Source organism: Gallinula chloropus (genome assembly GCF_964237585.1).
Source record: "Gallinula chloropus genome assembly, chromosome: 5".
Taxonomy (NCBI): domain Eukaryota; kingdom Metazoa; phylum Chordata; class Aves; order Gruiformes; family Rallidae; genus Gallinula; species Gallinula chloropus.
Window position 1 is genome coordinate 2,286,809 of NC_140090.1, and position 19,792 is coordinate 2,306,600.

At 47.3% G+C, this 19,792-nt stretch overlaps 1 protein-coding gene across 1 annotated transcript; it reads left to right on the forward strand.

The window, feature by feature from the left end:
• The first annotated feature begins 5,276 nt into the window (after nt 1-5,276).
• Nucleotides 5,277-19,363, forward strand: MMADHC (metabolism of cobalamin associated D). The gene is made up of 7 exons (XM_084265080.1): nt 5,277-5,318; nt 8,738-8,882; nt 9,117-9,334; nt 11,528-11,633; nt 12,328-12,458; nt 15,791-15,877; nt 17,348-19,363. Exons 1-7 carry the CDS (start codon nt 5,310-5,312, stop codon nt 17,540-17,542), a joined length of 891 nt encoding a protein of 296 aa, XP_084121206.1. The 5' UTR covers nt 5,277-5,309; the 3' UTR covers nt 17,543-19,363.
• The last annotated feature ends 429 nt before the right edge of the window (nt 19,364-19,792 follow it).

Sequence of the window (19,792 nt, forward strand, 5' to 3'; positions counted from 1 at the left end):
CCATCACCATTTCACTGGCACTTAGGAGCAGACATTCCTCACCCCCAACACACGGTTTAGCAGGTCAAGTGAAGGGGGAGCTGCAGTTGGATATGAAAGAAAGAAAATAAATACAGGGAATGAAATGAATAAACAAAGAGGCTGAGTTAGAGCTTAGAGATGAGAAATTCCTTGACCGGGGCAGTGACACGGGTGGGTGATGTGATGGCTGAAGACTGTCAACTCAAAGAGCTGGAGCTCAGGGTGAAGCTCTGCAGGTCAGAGCCATGGCGCTCCTAAATGTCACAGGGACCACAGGCTGAGACCCTCCTCCCTCCTTCTGCCTGCTGCTTCTCACAGGGAAGGAGGCTGGCATGCTATGAGAGCAGGCTGGCTCATGGTAGGCTCAGTTACTGATTTGCTGCCAGCAGGTTTGAGAGATCAAAAATCAATGTCAACGATCTTAACTTTGGTTTAACAAAGTCTTAATGAAGTTTAATGGATGCCAGGTCGTTTGGAAGGTAACAAATCCTCAGGGATTGGAGTAATTTGAATGATAAGACAAAGGTAATAGGGAATCACAGATTCACAGAAGTTTCAGGGTAGGAAGGGACCCCCAGAGCCCATGGGGTCCAACCCCCTGCCCAAGCAGGGTCCCTAGGACAGGGCACACAGGGCGGTGTCCAGACGGGGCTGGAATCTCTCCAGAGAAGGAGACTCCACACCCCCTGGGCAGCCTGGCCCAGGGCTCCCTCACCCTCACTGGGAAGAAGTTCTTCCCCAGACTGGTGGGGAACTCCCTGTGCTCCAACTTGAGCCCATCACCCCCTGTCCTGTCCCCACAGACACTGAGCAGAGGCTGCCCATGGCCCCCTGTGTCCCACCCTTCAGCTCTTGATCCCCATTGATCAGATCCCCTCTCAGGCTGCTTCTCTCCAGGCTGAACAGCCCCAGCTCCCTCAGCCTTTCCTCACAGGGGAGATGCTCCAGGCCCTTTGTCATCTCTGTGTCCCTCCTCTGGATTCTCTCCAGGAGATCCCTGGGTTTTTTATCCCAGAGAGCCCAGAACTGGACACAATACTTAAAAACCCCCAAGCTGGTCATTAAAATTTCTGCAGGTTCCTGGACAGAGATTGAGTTTCTTCTCTCTGTGTAAGAAGTGTTGGGTTAACCCAACCTATGTGAATTTTTCAGGAAAAGCCTTTAAATGAGGAATTAGGTATCATCTTGTGCGCATTCCTTCCTCTCCCCCAAAGGGAGAGAAGTAATCTCTGAGGGAAGAATTTAATCAAAGCCAGCTGCTAATTACTTTCCTGACACCAGGGAAGAAGAATGTTGGCATCAGAAAGATCTGGAAGATTTTCCTGATTAATATTTGATAAATCTGTAATTGGATCGTTTGATTTCGCTGTCTTGTTTGAATAGAGGGAGAAACTTTATTGAAATGAATCTTTATGAATTCAGGCTGCAAACTTCAGGGAATGGGAACTCATTGATTGATTGGAGTATCTTGAAGTGCCAACCCTGGAGAGAAGACAAATTGGGAGTGCCTAAGGATGAGTCAATACAGACTGAATGTATTGGAATGAAAGTGCTTTGCTACTGGAGGAAATAAATTACATTTTATGAAGAGTTAAAGTTGGATTTCTCCAGCCTTTCTTTTTTTCTCTTTGCCAAAGTTCAGAGATTCCACATGAATATTTAATTTAAAAGCAAATGAGAATTAAGTGTGCTAACATTGAATTAATAAAACACTTGAGTGGCAATGCAACGGCAAGCAAGTGTTCCCATGAAAAAATCTGAAGATCCAAACTGCAATGTTATAGTTACTGGATGTGTTGTATGGCTTAGAACTGGACTCTAGATTTTTCTCTGGACTCTAATAAAACAAAGCAGAAATTCTATTAGGCACAGTCAGAATATTGTGGGGCCAAATGTTCTTACTACGAACAACAAAACCAGTTTCTTGCTCTGATTTTCAGCTATTGAGTCCAGTACTGAAACCTTTAGAACTGGTTTACGTTAATAACCCAGAAACAAAGCACAAAACCCCCAAAAAGTCCAGAAATATCTGGTTTGTAACTGAATTAAAGGCCATGTGCACAGTCACTGTGGGATCTGAACGCCCAACCTTTGTTCAACATCTTTATCAATGACCTGGATGAAGGGATGGAATGCTCCCTCAGTAAGTTTGTGGACAACACTAAGCTGTGAGAAGTGTCAATCTGCCTGAGGGGAGGGAGGCTCTTCAGAGGGATCTGGACAGGCTGGACCCATGGGCTGAGACCAACGGGATGAGATTCAGCAAGGCCAAGGGCAGAGTTCTGTGCACAGGACACAACAACCCCCAGCAGCTACAGGCTGGGGCAGAGCGGCTGGAGAGGTGCTGGCAGAGAAGGACCTGGGGGTGTTGGGTGGCTGCTGACTGACCATGAGCCAGCAGTGTGCCTGGGTGGCCAGGAAGGCCAACAGCATCCTGGCTTGTGTCAGACCCAGCGTGGCCAGCAGGTCTGGGGAGGGGATTGTGCCCCTGGACTGGGCACTGGTGAGGCTGCACCTCGAGTGCTGGGTCCAGTTCTGGGCTCCTCAGCATCAGAAGGACAGGGAGGTCCTGGAGCGAGTGCAGAGAAGGGCAACCAGGCTGGGGAAGGGGCTGGAGGGCAAATCCTCTGAGGAGCAGCTGAGGGAGCTGGGGGTGTTGAGCCTGGAGAAGAGGAGGCTGAGGGGAGCCCTTCTCCCCACCTCCCCTGCCCTGCCAGGAGGGTGCAGAGAGGTGGGCGATGGTCTCTGCAGCCAGGGGACAGGAGATGGGACAAGGGGCAATGGGCTCAAGCTGCCCCAAGGCAGGGTCAGCTCAGCTGGGAGGGCAAAGTTCTTCCCTGGCAGAGTTGTGGGGCTGTGGCACAGGCTGCCCAGGGAGGGGGCTGAGTCCCCAGCCCTGGGGGTGTTTAACAGAGGGGAGATGAGGTGCTCAGGGATCTGGGTCAGCACAGGACAGGGATGGTTGGACTCCAGGAGCTTAAAGGGCTTTTCCAGCCTGGTGAGTCTGTGTTTCTGTGATCTTTTATTCTGAAGGCAATTCAGGTTCCCTTAGCCAGCACTGCTGCTTTGAACAGACAGCAAAGAAACAGCAAAACATAAAAAAGGGATGTCTTAATATTAATATTCCAACGTGGCCCAGGTGTGTTTCCCCTCCATGCAGAAGCAAACAGCAGTACAGCTCTTTCCTATTAGCTTTGAAGAAGATTTAAGTTTGGGCACCTCTCCCTTGATACTTTTAATTCAGCATTTAAGTAGCTGCATTAGTATGCACAGCACCTTCCACAGATGCAAGGAGGGGTTTTTTTTTGCCTCCAAGAACTCACGATCTAAATAAAATCACAATATTGAAAAAAAATGACAAGAAAAGCTACTTGAAAGCAATGCTGAGTGTTGAGCTAGCTACAAAGCCTTCCTCCTTCCCCTTGCCATCCCTGCCAAGATTTATGTGAAGCCAAGATACCGAGGGTGATTGCCTGCACCAGGCAAACAAAGAGGAGGGAACCTGAAGACAAAGATGAGGAGGTTTCAGCATGGTGCCTGTGGAAGGGTGTTCTGGGCTCAGAAAATGGGTAGCTGTGTTAGAAAAGCTGGAAAAACACAGCACATGAGAAGCCATGGGTTTGGGAGATATGGCATGAAGGCTGAGGCGTTTGAAGGGGATGAGGGAGAAAGGAAGTCGATGGCATCCTGGGGTGTGTTAGAAGGGGGGTGGTTAGTAGGTCAAGAAGCGTCCTTCTCCCCTCTCTGCTCTGCCCTGGTGAGACCCCACCTGGAATGTTGGGTCCAGTTCTGGGCCCCTCAGCTCAAGAAGGACACAGAACTCCTGGAAAGAGCCCAGCACAGGGACACCGAGGTGATGGAGGGAGTGGAACCCCTTCCTTCTGAGGAGAGGCTGAGGGAGCTGGGGCTCTTCAGCCTGGAGAAGAGGAGCCTGAGGGGTGACCTTATTCATGTTGATAGATATGTACAGGGTGAGAGTCAGGAGGCTGGAGCCAGGCTCTGCTCAGGGGTGGCAGTGACAGGACAAGGGGCAGCGGGTGCAGCTGGAGCAGAGGAGGTTCCATGGGAATGTCAGGAGGAACTTTGTGAGGGTGAGGGAGCCCTGGGACAGGCTGCCCAGAGAGGCTGGGGAGTCTCCTTCTCTGGAGACATTCAAACCCACCTGGATGTGTTCCGGTGGGATTTAGTCTGGGTGACCCTGCTCTGGCAGGGGGGTTGGGCTAGATGAGCATTCAGGGTCCCCCAGCACCCCTCCGCTATCCCCCGCACCCCTTCCCTATCTCTGCACCCGTCCCCTATCCCCGCACCCCTCCTCTGTCCCCCGCACCCCTTCCCTACTCCCCGCACCCCTCCTCTGTCCCCCTCTCCCCTCCCCTGTCCCCCTCACCCCTTCCCTGTCCCCGCACCCCTCCCCTGTCCCCCGCACCCCTCCCCTGTTCTCCTCACCCCTCCCCTGCTCCCCGCACCCCTCCTCTGTCCCCCTCTCCCCTCCCCTGTCCCCTCACCCCTCCCCTGTCCCCTGCGCGGTTTACGCGGCGCGACTGACTCCTGGCGCAGCCGGCGGGTACTGCGCCGCCCGCCACCGGCCAGACGGGGCCGCCGCGACCCCGAGGAGCCCCCGAGGAGCCCCCGAGGAGCCCCCGAGGAGCCCCCGCAGAGGCCGCCGCGGGCGCCCGTCCCGCGCTGCAAGGGGACGCGGCGCCCACAGCGGCTGCGACCACCCGGCCGCCCCGAGCGGCGGCTCAGCCCGGCGGCGCCCGCTCCTCGGCCCTAAGCAATCGACGGCCGAGCGACTCGCCCGCCAGTCTGTACGCCGGCTCCCTCCGCTCGCTCATCGAGGTGGCGGTGGATCGGCTCGCTCGGCTTGGCGGCGGGCGGGCCGGATGCCCGGCCCGTGCCGCGGGTGCGCCGGGGGCCGGCGCCATTTTACAGGAAGAGGTGAGCGGGGCGGGGGGGGGTTTCGGTCCCGCTGCCTCGGGGGGGTTCCCGTGAGGCGGCCCCGCGGCGCTTCCCGCTCCCCTCCCGCCTCCGGCAGCGGCAGCCGCGCCTGTAACGCCCGGCTGGCCCCGCGGCGCCGTTGGTCGGGGAAGCGGGGGTGGCTGTGAGGGGTGACAGGCCCCGCCGCCGCCGTCCCGCGGGGCGGGCAGGGGGCGAGGCCGCGCTGAGGCGGCGGGCAGGGGGCGAGGCCGCGCTGAGGCCGCGGCCTGCCCGGGCGGTGGGTCGGAGGCCAGCGCTTTCCCTTCTCTTCCAGGGGCAGCCGGGCCCGTCGGCGAGAGGGACCGCCTGCCATGGCCAGTGTGAGTAACGCGATCTCGCCGGCGCGGCCCCTTCTTCAGCGAGAGGGACCGGGGGTGGCGGGGAGCCCGGCCCGGCTGGGAGCCTTTCCCCGCGTTAGGCGGGACGCCGGCGCTTTATTTCCCTGTTAAAGCTGTCTCTAACTCACCGTGGAGCCGCCGGTGAGGCCCTCGGGTGTACGGAGCTACACCGGTATTAAAAGGCAGCGGTAGCATCCTCCCTCTCCCTTAACTTTGGCAAGCCGGTTCCCCTGGGAAGAACCGAATTGAGGATTAAGTAGGGGCTGGTTTAGCTTTGTTTTTTTTTCCTCCTGCCATGAGTTCAGATGGAATGACTCAGGTAATTCACCGGGGTGCTTTCAGCCTGAAGAACACAAGGTGCTTTATTGATCCCAGCTTGCCGTGGAGACATGAATAATTTATTGATTTCAGCGGTGCTCTTTCATTTGTGTGATGCCTCTGTAAATATTTGTGTGAGCGAGCTCAGGCAATGTCTGTGATTAAAGCTAGCAATTAAAGGAAAACACGCTCTTTTATTGTAGTCCTGTGTCAGCTGTGATTGTTTACATCTGTTTTATACCCAATATCTTTATGCAGAAAGGAATTGTGGCAGTGCTTTTACATAATAGAGGGGAAAACCATTCAACTGGGATCAGGAGATGCTTGTTACAGGGGCTTTTTTAGTGGTATTCTAGAACTGCACAGCTCAAGACCTTAACTGTAAACACCCGATTTAAGTCAGAAAGTTGATTGTGCCATGTTAATTTGAGTCTTTGTGGTGCTGGTAGATCTTATTGATGGTGCATGTTTGTGTAGTAACTGATGCTTGCTGGCTTAGGCCCTGATATTTTGACTACAGTTCTGTTCTTCAACTCAAATTGTACCATCATCTCACTTTTTTTGGGAGGTAAACTCACTGGATATGTGTTTAGCAGTAAATACATGCAGAAACTTTTGTAGCAGCAAGTATGTGGCACTTAAGGAAAATCCTTTCAAACCAGTTTCTCAAACTAATTTCTTTTCCTCACCTGGAGAACTGGAAGTTTTATGAAAGCACAGCACATGCTGTGGTAGGTGGGAGTTATGTTTCCCAGGGACACAGGCTTTTGTGCAGTTACAGTCAAGAGTATTTAGTGGTGTTGTGCTAAGTCTTTGTTATACTTTTTCAGTTACACTTCTAAATCTCAGTTTTTACAGCGGTATTGGTTGTTATTCTGTTAATGCCTGTGTAAATGCACCAGGAAAGTTGTCAGTTTGTTTTTAAAGTAGAAAAATCAGATCAGACCTATTGGTTTAGTCACACCTCACCTGGATATTTCTTCATAGAATCATAGAATGCTCTGGGTTGGAAGGGACCTCAAAGATCATCTAGTGTATCTTGCTTGAAAAGATAAAATACAGCACACACAGAGAGTAAGAAATGCTCATATTACTCTTAAAGTCAGTGTTATTTGGCCTCAGAGTTGATTTCCATGGTGAGGAGCTGTTGGGTCTTTGGGGCCCTGTTGCTGAGGGTATTTGCATCACGTTCTGTTACTGTGTGGCTGGATTGGTGTCTGATGGAATCATTTTCAGCACCTGAAAGTTAAATTCACATTACAGCTCTGTGGTGTGAAGCAAGATCTTCTGGTGTGTTCCAGAGCCACAGAATTCATAAAGGTTTGGTGGCTTCTTGGCACTTTTTCATAAACACGTGAAGGTGCTGAGCTTCCCTGGAGGAGAAACTCCGCCTGAGCCAGCAGTGGCTCCTGCAGCTGGGAAGGGCGATGGGATCCTGGGCTCCATCAGCAGAGGGGTGGCAGCAGGGACAGGGAGGGGATTGTCCCTCTCTGCTCTGCCCTCCCCAGCTGGAGTCCTGTGGCCAGAGCTGGGGCCCAACACAAGGAAGATGTGGGGCTGGTGGAGAGGGGTCAGAGGAGCCGCGGGGATGCTCAGAGGGCTGGAGCAGCTCCCCATGGAGAGAGGCTGAGGGAGCTGGGCTGGGTCAGCCTGGAGAAGAGAAGGCTGTGGGGGGACCTCACTGCAGCCTCCCAGTCCCTGAAGGGAGCAGAGGAACAGGAGGGGAATCAGCTTGTTAAAGGGCAGAGACTGGCAGGACAAGGGGGCTGGAGTGAAGCTGGAGGAGGCAAGGGGGAGAGGAGAGATTGGGGGGAAGTTCTTTGCAGAGAGAGTGGTGAGGGGCTGGAAGGGGCTGCCCAGAGAGGGGGTGGGTGCCCCATCCCTGGGGGTGTTCAAGGCCAGGTTGGCTGGGGCCCTGGGCAACCTTGTGTAGCTCCAGGCCTAGAGGTTGGTGTCCCTGCCTGTGGGTTGGAGCTCTGTGATCCTTGGGGTCCCAACCCATGCCATTCTATGATTCTACACATTTAAAAAGCTTTGGCTGTGTGAAACTTTGCCCATATTAAAAGTTTATGGATTTTTTGAGAGCAAAAGAAAGAAATTAAAATTACCATGTGGATCTGTTGTGCCTCCCTGTACAGAATCACAAGGTTGGAAAAGCCCTTTAAGACCATCAAGTCCAACCATTCCCATCCTGAGCTAAACCACATCCCTGAGCATTTCATTGATCCTTTTTTTAAACACCCCCAGGGCTGGGGACTCAGCCCCCTCCCTGGGCAGCCTGTGCCACAGCCCCACAACTCTTTCATTAAAAATTTTTTTTCTAATATCTAATCTGTACCTGAAATAGTTCAGAGCTGTTGGATAGTGGGTTTTGCTGGTGAAGAAGTGTGTGTGTAAGCACAGTGTCTGTGTGCCTGTAGGTGAAAGGCACAGGATGTGTCTGCAGTGATACCACCCTGTGTCTCTCTCCAGCCTGTGAAGCAGCAGGGATACAGGCTGGGTAACGTTGGTGCCACCCTTCAAGGCAAACATCTCAGACATCAGCATTTACTTAACTAACAGTGTTTTAAGTTATTTCTGATAATAAATCTTGTGATTGAATTGTGGCAGTCATGGAAATAGCAACAGACCTGGAAATACTCATGGGAAATACCACAGGGAGATGAGGTGCTCAGGGATCTGGGTCAGCACAGGACAGGGATGGTTGGACTCAATGAGCATAAAGGGCTTTTCCAACCCTGTGAGTCTGTGAACAGCCCCCATCTGTAACGTTACCTTGGGTTGTCAGGTTTGTTTTTTAACATTTTTAAACTTTTTTAACATTAAACTTGTCAGGGTTTTTTCCTCCTGTGAGAAGGCCTTTCAGTAAGTGTTTTTAAGGCTTTTCCTTTAGTTAGAATACTGTTTCTAGTACTGTATACCAGTAATACTATTTTAAAAACCTGGTTTTACAGAAAGAGTTGATCATAATTTAAACTGTAAATTTAATGACTGAGTATTTCTCTTGTGATCCATAAAGTTGTGTATAAACCAGTATCTTTGCTAGCAGTATGTAATACTTATTTTGGTTTTTGTCTTCTCAGGTGCTCTGCAACAGAGCAAGATTGGTCACCTACCTACCAGGGGTTTATTCCTTAGTGAAAAGAGTTGTAAATCCCAAGGCTTTTTCTACAGCAGGTTCCTCTGGCTCAGATGAGCCTCATGTTGCTGCAGCTCCTCCTGATTTGTGTAAGAAAAAGCAAATTAATTTTCTTTGAGTTTGTGTGTTATCAGAACTTTGCACCCCATGTAAGTTTGGGAACTCTGAAGTGTGCTTTTTCTGTCAGGGCCCTTGCTTCTGTGGTTATTTTGATTACAAAAGTAAAGTGTATCTTTGATACAGATACTTAGGAGAGGTTTGTTGGGGGGTTTTGACTTGTTTCTTAAATGTGATGACTAAAGCAAATGTGATGACTTTTGCAGGTCCAAGAACTGTATGGCCAGATGAAGTAATGGGGCCGTTTGGTCCTCAGGATCAGAGGTTCCAGTTGCCTGGGAATATTGGGTTTGACTGTCACCTAAATGGCACTGCTTCTCAGAAGAAAAGCCAAGTTTCAAAAACTCTGCCTGATATATTAGCAGAGCCTTCAGCAGGGGAAAGGCACGAATTTGTAATGGCACAATACATAAATGAATTCCAGGTAAGAGCAGGCTTCTGTGTGGAACTGGTAGAGGTAGAAACAGCTGGATTATTGTCTAAGAGGAACACAATTAGTCTCTCTTCTCTCCTGGAAAAAATGATACCGTTGATTTTCTAGATGGTTTTGAAAGAACTTCAGCTGGGGTGGGCAAGAGATTACATAGGATCTGGCTGCAGTGTTTTTCTTTCAGGAGAAAGAACTCTTTGAACTATTTCAGGGTGTGGGCTGATTTTTTTGGAGTAAGTGTGCTTGGTGAAATAGCATTTTAATAATGACTTAATTATATGGATGCAGGGAAAGCAAACCTCAGTTTCAAAACTGGCTGTTTACTGAGTCTCACCACCTTCCCTCAAATGGAATTGGTAGTTTCTTGAGGATTTCATGATGGGTCTGGACTTAAATAGTGTGGGTAGTGTGTAGATGTACCTGCTTGGATTGGACAGCCGTTGCATTTACACAGGAGAAGCAGGTAACACAGCTTGGGTCTCACAGTGAGCCTGTGATGGCAGAGCTTGCAGTGAGTCAGCTGCATTATTACCAACAAGCAGCTTCATAATTGCTGGTGTGATCACAACATCTCAGTGACTGTTTATCACTGCTCACTCAGCTTTCCAAGCTCTGAGTTTGTGACCAGCTCAGGCTTTGGAAGTCAACTAATGACTCTCAGTTGTAGAAACACTGTAGAGTGGGGTTTTTTTGTCAACATAGTACTCTATTCCAAAGTGTTCAGAAAAACATTTGCCACTGGTGAGCTCCCCAGCTTCTCTTCTCAGCTTGTGTGAATCATACCTGCTGTTAAAAGCCCAACAGAAAATTCTAGCCTAGTTCATTTAGTGCAGACCAGGTGCATGGAATACATGTCTGCTTTCTAGTGAGGCTACTTGTACAGTGAAATGTCTGTTGCTGCTGCTGCTGTTGCCCAAAATGAAAGGGAGAAATGGGAAAGAGCAGAGGCAGAGTTTGCAGCTGGCATTGGGAAAGTCTGCAAGAGTCAGCTCTGCTTCGTGCCAGTGATGTTTGGGAATCCATGAGCAGCATTTAGCTAACAGAAATCCTAGGAGAGGACCCAGGTTTGAGTGATGGGATCAGCAGGGGAAAAGCTTGATGCTGCTGAAGCTCAGGCACCAGTCCTTGAACAGGGCAGAGAATCACAGGTTTCTCTGCCTTCTGTGTACCTGGCAGTGATGTATTGGCTTCATGTGAGCAGACTAAATGAGCCCACCAGCCTAATGATAGCAGAAAGTGTTCATGACCTTCAGAAAACAGCCTGAGTCTCTGGATGCTAGCACACCACCAAGTGAATGTGCTGTGTCAGTGGTGTTTAGCCAGCTGGGATGGGAGTAGCAGGCAAGAGGTGGCAGTGAGCCACCATTCTAGTAAGAGAAGCATCCTGTGGTTAGAAAGAGAAGTTTATTAGCATAACTGCCTGGGTTTGTCAGGCTTGTCATACCAACCAGTCTGTCCCAGTGACTTGGCAGTCAGAATGTGAGGTACATGTGGAAACATGTATTGAAGCTGCAGGTAATGCCAGGTGTTTGTCTTGCTGGGTTTATTTTGTTGCTGGTTTTTTTGTTGGGGTATTTGCTGTTTCTGAACATTAATTTCTAGAAGAAAACTGCCAGCCACACTATTTTCAGGGTAAGAGAACTTTCAGGTACAAATGGGTGGTAGGAGTTAATGTCACTTCAGACTTGGAGAAATTTACTGACATTTCTTGTAAATTAAGGCACAGTTAGAGCTAGAAAAACTCTTACTAACTCATTCTGTGCCTATTACATAACAGTTGGTATCCCAAAGGAGGCAACTAGAACTCTATAATAAAGTTTTCTTCTGGCTCAGGTAATATGTGCATGTCTGAAATCCATCAGTTGCTGTTGTTTTGAACACTTGAAGCCTTGTTTCACTAGGATATTGTTGAAAAATCCTTTATTGTGTAGTGCTTTGAGATAATCTGGTTACAGTAATATGTAAAGCTTAACATTTCAGTAGAGGTTTAAGCAGTAAGCTGCACCTTTATCTCTCCCACTTCTAATATTTGAGATTTGCAGTTCAGTTTTCACATCAGATGATCTTCCTGTGAAACCAGTTGGGTGTGTCAGTGGGCATTTAGTCACAAAGGCATCATGTGGTGTACAAAGTTTATTCCTGTTTCCTCTTAAAGTGTGGGGAAGTTACAGCTTTCCTTTTCCTCAGGGTGCTGATGCTCCACAGAAACAGCAGATAAATCATGCTGAAACTTACTTTGAAAATGCAAAGGTGGAATGTGCTGTACAAGCCTGTCCTGAGCTGTTAAGAAAAGGTAATATTTTCACTTTTTTTTTGGTAGCTAAGAAACTATAACTTCTTAAAATGGAAAAATATGTAAGGAAATGCTCTGGTGTAACAGGTGCCACAAAGTGCAACAGCAAAGGGTAATCCAGAGTTAATATTTTACAGAAGAAAAACACATGCTCTGAAAATGAAAACTGAAACTGGGCTGTTGGCAATCCTTTGTGTCTCAGACAATTCAGTGCCCTTTAAATTCAGGAGGAAATGATTGAAAGAGTTGGAATAACACTTGTTAATATTAAAAGAATCTGAGACTGAAATCTGGCTGAGGTCTTTGGTCAGAAGATTTTTCTGGCTTAGCCGGTAAATAAGGGTCTTCACACCTTATGTTACTATACCTGCTGTTTTATCCTTGTGCAAACAAGTGCCTTTCTTTGCCTCTAGAAACACACAAAGTAGCAGGGCTTTTATTACACAAGAGAGCTTGAAACAACAAATTCCATTGCCTAAGTTGCTTCTACCAGGATGCTTTTCCTAAGGTGCTTCCACAGAAGCACCCTCAGCGCTTCAAACCAGCTGTTTGCTGGATCTGATGTGAAAAACACACACACATCTTTGGTTTAAATGACAGAAGGGCTCTGAAGGAGGGGTAGGAACTTGTCTAAAACTGCAAGATAAGTAAAATTGAAGAGCAAAGCCCTGATGTGTCATTTTGCTTTAATTAGACTTTGAGTCGTTGTTCCCAGAAGTGAATGCCAGCCGGTTAACCGTGCTGACTGTCACCCAGAAAACTAAACATGATATGACTGTGTGGAGCCAAGAAGTGGAGGATGAGAGAGAAATGCTCTTAGAAAATGTAAGTACCTGACAGCAACATGAGTTTTGTTTGTTGATGAATCTTCTATGCCTGTAGTTTGGTCCGTTCCCAGCTCTGGCACAAATGTACTGTGTCACTTTTTAGGGTGTTTTTGGGCCAATCTATGTTCTCTTACTGGTAAAATCAAGATAACCTGTTTCCAGCTTTGCAGCTATTTGACTATTTCTAGGTGAAAAGTCTCATAGAACTATTAAATTCTTTATAGTGGGGTGAGGCAAAAGTGTGCTCAAGTTCTGTAAAATGCTGCAGTAAATTAGTGCACATACTTGATTGTTGTCCTGTCACAGGTAAGGGCAGCAGCTCTTTCCTCACCTTATTTCAGCTTTAGTACAAGGCATTTTGGAGCAATTTGCTGTTTTCTGTGGCTTTCTGTGAGGTAATTGGTATTCCAGAACAGTCTTTCAGCAAGTGTGTCCTTAGTTGTGAAAAGTGGTTGTGCTGGGGGCTCTTGGGGTTGGTTTTTGTTTGCTTTCTTTCTGATAATCCCAGACTGGGCTGGGTTGGAAGGGACCCCAAGGATCACAGAGCTCCAACCCCCTGCCACAGGCAGGGACACCAACCTCCAGGCCTGGAGCTACACAAGGTTGCCCAGGGCCCCAGCCAACCTGGCCTTGAACACCCCAGGGACGGGGCACCCACCCCCTCTCTGGGCAGCCCCTTCCAGCCCCTCACCACTCTCTCTGCAAAGAACTTCCCCCCAGTCTCTCCTCTCCCCCTTCCCTCCTCCAGCTTCATTCCATCCCCCTTGTCCTGCCAGTCTCTGCCCTTTAACAAGCCCATTCCCCTCCTGTTCCTCTGCTCCCTTTGGGGACTGTGAGGCTGCAGTGAGGTCCCCCCACAGCCTTCTCTTCTCCAGGCTGACCCAGCCCAGCTCCCTCAGCATCTCTCCATGGGGAGCTGCTCCAGCCCTCTGAGCATCCCCGTGGCTCCTCTGAACCCTCTCCAACAGCCCCACATCTTCCTTGTGTTGGGGGCCCAGATCTTAAGTGTCCAAGTCTCATTAAGTGGATACACTTAATGTTTTTAGCCTGGGTGTCAGCTCTGTGTTACATCCTATCCTCCCTCATGAATCGTGTCGCTTTGCTGTGTTGCCACTAGAGGTCTCGCTGGAAGTCTCTTTATTCCACATTTTCCAGGGGGTTTTGTGCCTGAGCTCCAGCAGGTGTCAGTGGACACCACCACTGCCATGGCATTCTCGGTTCCTCAGAGTAACAACATTTCTATCCATTGTTTGTTACAACTTTCCTAGAACTAGTAAAAACCATCCGGTGGGATTTTCATCTGTATTCCCATGGCCATATTTATGTGGGGATCTGTGTTGAGATGTTCACATTCATGTTTGAGAAGGACACGGACTGTTTCCAGGCCTGGAAATCCCAGATGTGGCCTGTGAAGCAGCACAGGGGTTGTCACAAAACAGGAAGCAGCAGTCTGGAGGATCAACATAAAGATTACACAGGAATGGAAGTTCCCTTCGTTTTAGTGTGTTCTTCTCTTTGAATTATTTATGGTCTGTTGGTCTTTGGCATTGTAATCTGGTCTAATTATATGGTAATTGGCATCTTTCTTCGTTGTGCACCTCCCTGTCAAGTCTAATAGAGTCATTGTAGGGGTGTGAGGATGTTGGATGTAACCTCCTGGCCTAAAGGTTACTAACAGCAAATTCACAAGAAAATGGTGTGTTTGTTTGCCTCATCCATGGTCAGAAGTAACCTGGAAAACACTAATTTAACATGAGAGGTTTGTGTAAAGTAATGAGGGTTCTGTACAGCCCAACCTAAGTGTTTACAGTAAGTGAATGTCAAATGTTTATCAACCTCACCCTGAGTGATTGCTGAGTGGTCATTACAACTCTGGATCACATGATGTATCAGATATTTCTCTCCTTTTGGACCACTAAGGGACCAGAGCTGGGTGACTAACAGTATTTTTATAAATCTGAAACCTGGAGGACACTAATTAGAGAACTACCTGATTTTTATAGGCAAATACAACATTTACTCTGAAGTTAGAAATATTTCTCTTTCCTGAGACTGAGGAATTTCTTTCATGTTTCTGTTTGTGCTTAACTCCAGATCAGTGTGTTCAGCTGGTTAGATTTTTGCACTTAGATGTCTTTATTCTCAGAACACATGGATGGCTTTAGAACCATCCCATGTCTCAAGTATTTTGGGGTTTATTTCTGGCTGGCTTCTTGAAGTTTTCTATGGGCTCCTGCTGACCCTCATAACATGGGTTGAAAACTGGTGTAGGTGATGAAAGGCTCATAACTGAGGTCTCCTGTGTTTGCTGATTTATCTGTGAGGGGAAAAAATGTGCTGTGTAATCTGTAGGTCATGTAGTTTTGTATCATGTTGTGCTGTCAGAGTACAGTAGAACAGCTTTAAATCTTTAAGTCTACCTGGTGGAATTTTCTTCTGAAAAATAGTTAAAAAAACCCCCTCAAGTTCTCAAAGTTTGCTACAAAACTGTAGATTCTTTCAGCTGTCTTTTCAGAAAAGGGAGGCTTTTGATGACAGGAAAGGGAAGTTCTTGGCATGTTACTTAATTAAAAACACTGTTTTCAGGAATATCAGCTGGTCCTCCAGTATAATTGAAACACAACCTACAACATTGATTGTCAGGTAGTGGCAGAGCTTGAAATAATCATTTATCCTGACCACCAGTTTGCTACAGGGAGAGAACTGGTGTAGGTTGTGTAAAAGTCAAGTACTTATGGAACTCTTTGCTATGCAAAACTAAAGTGTTCTTTAAAATAATTTACAGTTAGATATAGAGATATAGATATAGAGCAGGAGGAACTACATCTTACTGTCTGGCTGGCTGAGATAAGACCTTACCACAACACTGTGTTTTTTCACCTATTTTTTAAAAAAATAACCTATTTAATGTTACATTTAGTCTCAAATTTGTGGAGTTTAGGTGAGATCTGTAAGCTCATGGAAATAACACAGAAATACCTGAAGCAATGGTTGACTTCTGTAAGAGGATAACAGGTATGATTGCCATCTGCATGAATAATCAAAGCAGCTACATGACTCCTTGTACAAGCTGTTAATCCACTACTGACTGGCACAAGGAAGGCTGTTAAATCTTGTATGATTGGAGTAGTCTGTAAGCAATTAATTCTAATCCTGTTAATATTATTAATGTTTTTATTGGAAGCAGAGTGAATCTCTCATTTATTGGTAGAGGCCTAAAGAAATCTGTACTTGTTCACTTCCAGACTGTTTTATAGGTGGTACATAAATATATATACATGCATCAGAACAAAAGTCTCATTTGATATCCTTCTTTCCCTTTCTTTTAAGTTCATTAATGGTGCCAAGGAAATCTGCTATGCACTTTGTTCTGAAGGCTATTGGGCTGACTTCATCGATCCATCCTCAGGACTGGCAGTAAGTTATGTGCTGTATGGAATGTGCAATGGATGCTGCTATATCCTAACTAGCAGTAGTAGTTGTACTCCTCTACATGGCTTAAATCCACCTCTTTCATGCTGCCCACAAGGTATTGCCATAGGATAGTTCCTTTTGGAAATTAAGATAGGATAGTAGCCCTGAGCCAGTTCCCATCCTGTCTCAGCTGCAATTGCTCTTGGCAGTTGGGAGAACATTGTTCAGCAACAAAGTGGAATTTTGGGATAACTGCAGAAGTTTTATGCTGAAAATCTTCTGGTCACTGTGCAGTAGGGTGGTTGTGCCCTCCTGGGGTAACTTCATAGTCCTGACACCTATTCCAAGAGAGGTTTGAGAGACCTTCTATTGGAGCATGTATGTATTTATGTCTGAGAACTGTTAAAACTATACCCTAGTGAAACATAGTCATGACAAAGCTCAGTTCAGTGGGTTGTTGTTTAAAAACACTGTGAAAAGGAGCATTTTACTGTGTCAGCAGAGGCAAATGGGTTTAATGGGGCTGTTCTATAAGGTGAACAGGCAGTTGAAGGTGTATATAGTTACTAAAAGCTTCCCAGAAATTCCATACATTTAAGGGCAAGTTTCAGATTGATGAAAGCAGAGCTTTGTCTTTTGGGCTCCAGCTCAGTAGTAACATCCTTACTGACAGCCTGTTCCTCAGGAGTAGCCTTTTGGTCAGGAGCTCCCTCCTGAGATAAAGCAGCTGTAATACCTGTTTCCAATTCACACAGATTTTTGCTCTTCAAAGCATCTTTGCTTTGTAGGGGGCTCATTGGGAAGGTACACATCTCACTTTTGCTATTTCAAGGAAGGGTTCTCCTATCCTTGATGTCTGTAGAAGTAGGAGAACCTTTCCAGAGTGCTTGAGGTTTCAGTACGTGTGATCTATTAGACACTCAAACACACTGATAGCCCTTCAGCACTCTCAGTGATGAAGGAAAATCTTTAACTACAGGGTGCATGTAGATTTCATGCATAAAACTGTGTAAAATTTCCTCCAACAGATCATAGACTGGGCTGGGTTGGAAGGGACCCCAAGGATCACAGGGCTCCAACCCCCTGCCACAGGCAGGGACACCAACCTCCAGGCCTGGAGCTACACAAGGTTGCCCAGGGCCCCAGCCAACCTGGCCTTGAACACCCCCAGGGACAGGGCACCCACCCCCTCTCTGGGCAGCCCCTTCCAGCCCCTCACTACTCTCTCTGCAAAGAACTTCCCCCCAATCTCTCCTCTCCCCCTTCCCTCCTCCAGCTTCACTCCATCCCCCTTGTCCTGCCAGTCTCTGCCCTTAACAAGCTGATTCCCCTCCTGTTCCTCTGCTCCCTTCAGGGACGGGAAGATGTAACTAATACTTCTGGGCTTAGGTTTTGTTTTAAAAAGAGGTAATTCTGCCATTTAAAATGCTCAGGTGATTAAATTCTCTGTTCTTTCCCCCTTTTCTTGCCCAGTTCTTTGGACCTTACACCAACAACACCCTGTTGGAGACGGACGAACGGTACCGCCACTTGGGCTTTGCCGTGGATGACCTGGGCTGCTGCAAAGTCATTCGGCACAACGTCTGGGGCACTCACATCGTTGTGGGGAGTATCTTCACCAACGCTGAACCTGACAGCCCCATCATGAGAAAACTAAGTGGAAACTAGCAGCCTTTGGGGTTTCACACCTTCTTAAGACCTCTGCATTCTTGTACTTGATTCTCTCTAAGCATTGTCAGGAGATGCCACACTTCAAAGTATTCTTAGATATAACAAAGTAGCTGTTATTTATTTGAGGTTTATTTGAGGGAATATGTGTTCACCACATGTGACTTAGACTATGAAATGAGAACATTCAAACAGATAATTTTATGTGCCACAGGGATTTTAAGCTGTGAGTTTCCTTCATCTTGAATGAGTTTAAACATACATGTACCTACCTATCTGCATATCCCTTTTTAATAGTCTCTTACAAGCCACCCTTCTGAACCCACGTGTCTTTTGGTGTCTGATGACTCTGTGCTCTTACTATTCCTGATGCCACTGAAGTTTCTAGGAGTTTTGCCCTTTACCAAGTGGCAAAAAGAGTGGAATAAGTAATAAAATTGTTCTCCCAAAATACAGACCTTAATAAAAACTGCAGAAGTTAATTAATGCTGGGCTAATCACTCATTTGGTGTTCTAAAATGAGAATGATGAGATACGCTCTCTGTGGTCTCATAATGACAAGTAACGCTTCAGGAGGGAAGTGTTCACTTGATTGCTGCATCCAGAGACTCAGTTAATTAAGACTTTTTAGTCTTTAAATCAATCATCTCTTAAAGTTTGCCTTCATGTTGCTTGGGATTTTATTTTCTCAGTGTTAGCTAAATGTATTTAATTAGTTTATATATGTAATTGTAATTTAGAGTTGCTTTTGTAACTTTCTTAGGTCATTAAATACATTGTGGGGGGAAGATAAAATAGGGCAGTGCTTGGATATCATCATTGTTTTCCCATACTTGGATGCAATTTAGACTTGTCTCTGGTATTTTGAAATGCCTGTGCAAAGAGCAATTATGATCAATTATTGCAATTATGATCAATTATGAAAATAGTTCAACAGGAAGGGTTCAGCAAACCAGTCTCCTCTGGTGTCAGGAAAACAATCAGGTCAGTTGAAGTTACTGGAAGGAGACTGGTGATGGGAATTCATGGCACCTGAAGTTCCAGGGCTCTGCCAGCTGCCTCCCTGCAGAGACTGACTGAGGAACCAGATTGTAATCTCCTCACAGTCAGTTGTGGGGGTGTTTGTTACCACACCAGGGTGGGAGCTGTGCCAGTTCATGCAGCAGTGGGAATCCTTCCATCTTGCCTTGGGCCAAATGTCGTGCAGCTCTTGTCTGGATAATGGCTGCACAAGGTGATGATCTGAGAGGTTTAGGTTCCTTTTGGGTGGGGAGGGGTTTTAATCATTGTGTCTTTGTTTCAGTGCTAGCTGTTATGGATCTGACACTTCCTCTGGGCTTCTACAGGACTTCTATTCCCTACTCAGGGTCTAAGACAGTTGTCACCCAAGTCCTTTTTAATGGGTTTAGAACCAGATCCTTTACCAAGTGCCTGTATCTGTCCTTGTTCATGGCTGCTGCAAGGCTGTGACGTTGCTGGATTGTGGAGATGGGAGTGAGGAATCCTCTCCAGAGGAGAAGTGAGTGCTGTCTGCTCTGGAGTGACTCCCTGAGCCAGCCATTCAGAGGTGATCTTGCTCACCTGCTGTCCCTGTTGTTGCTGTTGGCTCTGGCCTGCACACATACCATGGATGAAGTGTTTGGCTGGTGAGGCAGGATTTGTTTATCACTCTGTTGTGGAATCGGTGCTGTATCTCTGGAGCCTGAGTTCTTGACCTCTGCTCTGCTGTCCAAGAAAGCTGTGTTACTTCAAAGTCTTTTATGGACCTTTTTTTTCCCCCCTCACTCTCCCCAAGAGGATTAAAAAGGCTTGAGAAGCTGCCATGTGTCCTGTCTCTTTACAAAACACACTCAGTTTGCAGAATGCCACTTGGCTTATTTGATAAAAGAGGGTTAGTGTCTTCCTCAGTACACTCAGACAGTGAGAACACCCCTGCTGCTCTTCCTTCAGGTGAGTTTGCTGCCCCAGCCTTTGCATTTGAGCAAGTGGGGGAGCTGTCAGGCTGCTGCTCAGGTGGAGCTTGGGGTGCTGGTTCCTGAGTTTGTGCCTTTGAGTTCCATCCTGCAAAGGGCTTTCAGGGTGCCTTTTGAGATGACTTCAACCCACAATAGAGGGAGCTTTGCCTTGACTTCACTAATCCTGTTTCCTGCTAGAATTCCAGGGGAGTTATGATTTCCTGGTACTTTCCTAAATGCTGTTTCCTCACACATACTGGTTCCCAGAAGCTAGAACTGTTGCAGTTCTGTTTCC

Bases quoted from the DNA above. Each gene is read 5' to 3' on its own strand.
- MMADHC (XM_084265080.1), top strand. The intron at 9,335-11,527 runs GTAAGAGCAGGC...CCTTTTCCTCAG, and splicing joins AATACATAAATGAATTCCAG to GGTGCTGATGCTCCACAGAA. The intron at 12,459-15,790 runs GTAAGTACCTGA...CTTTCTTTTAAG, and splicing joins GAGAAATGCTCTTAGAAAAT to TTCATTAATGGTGCCAAGGA.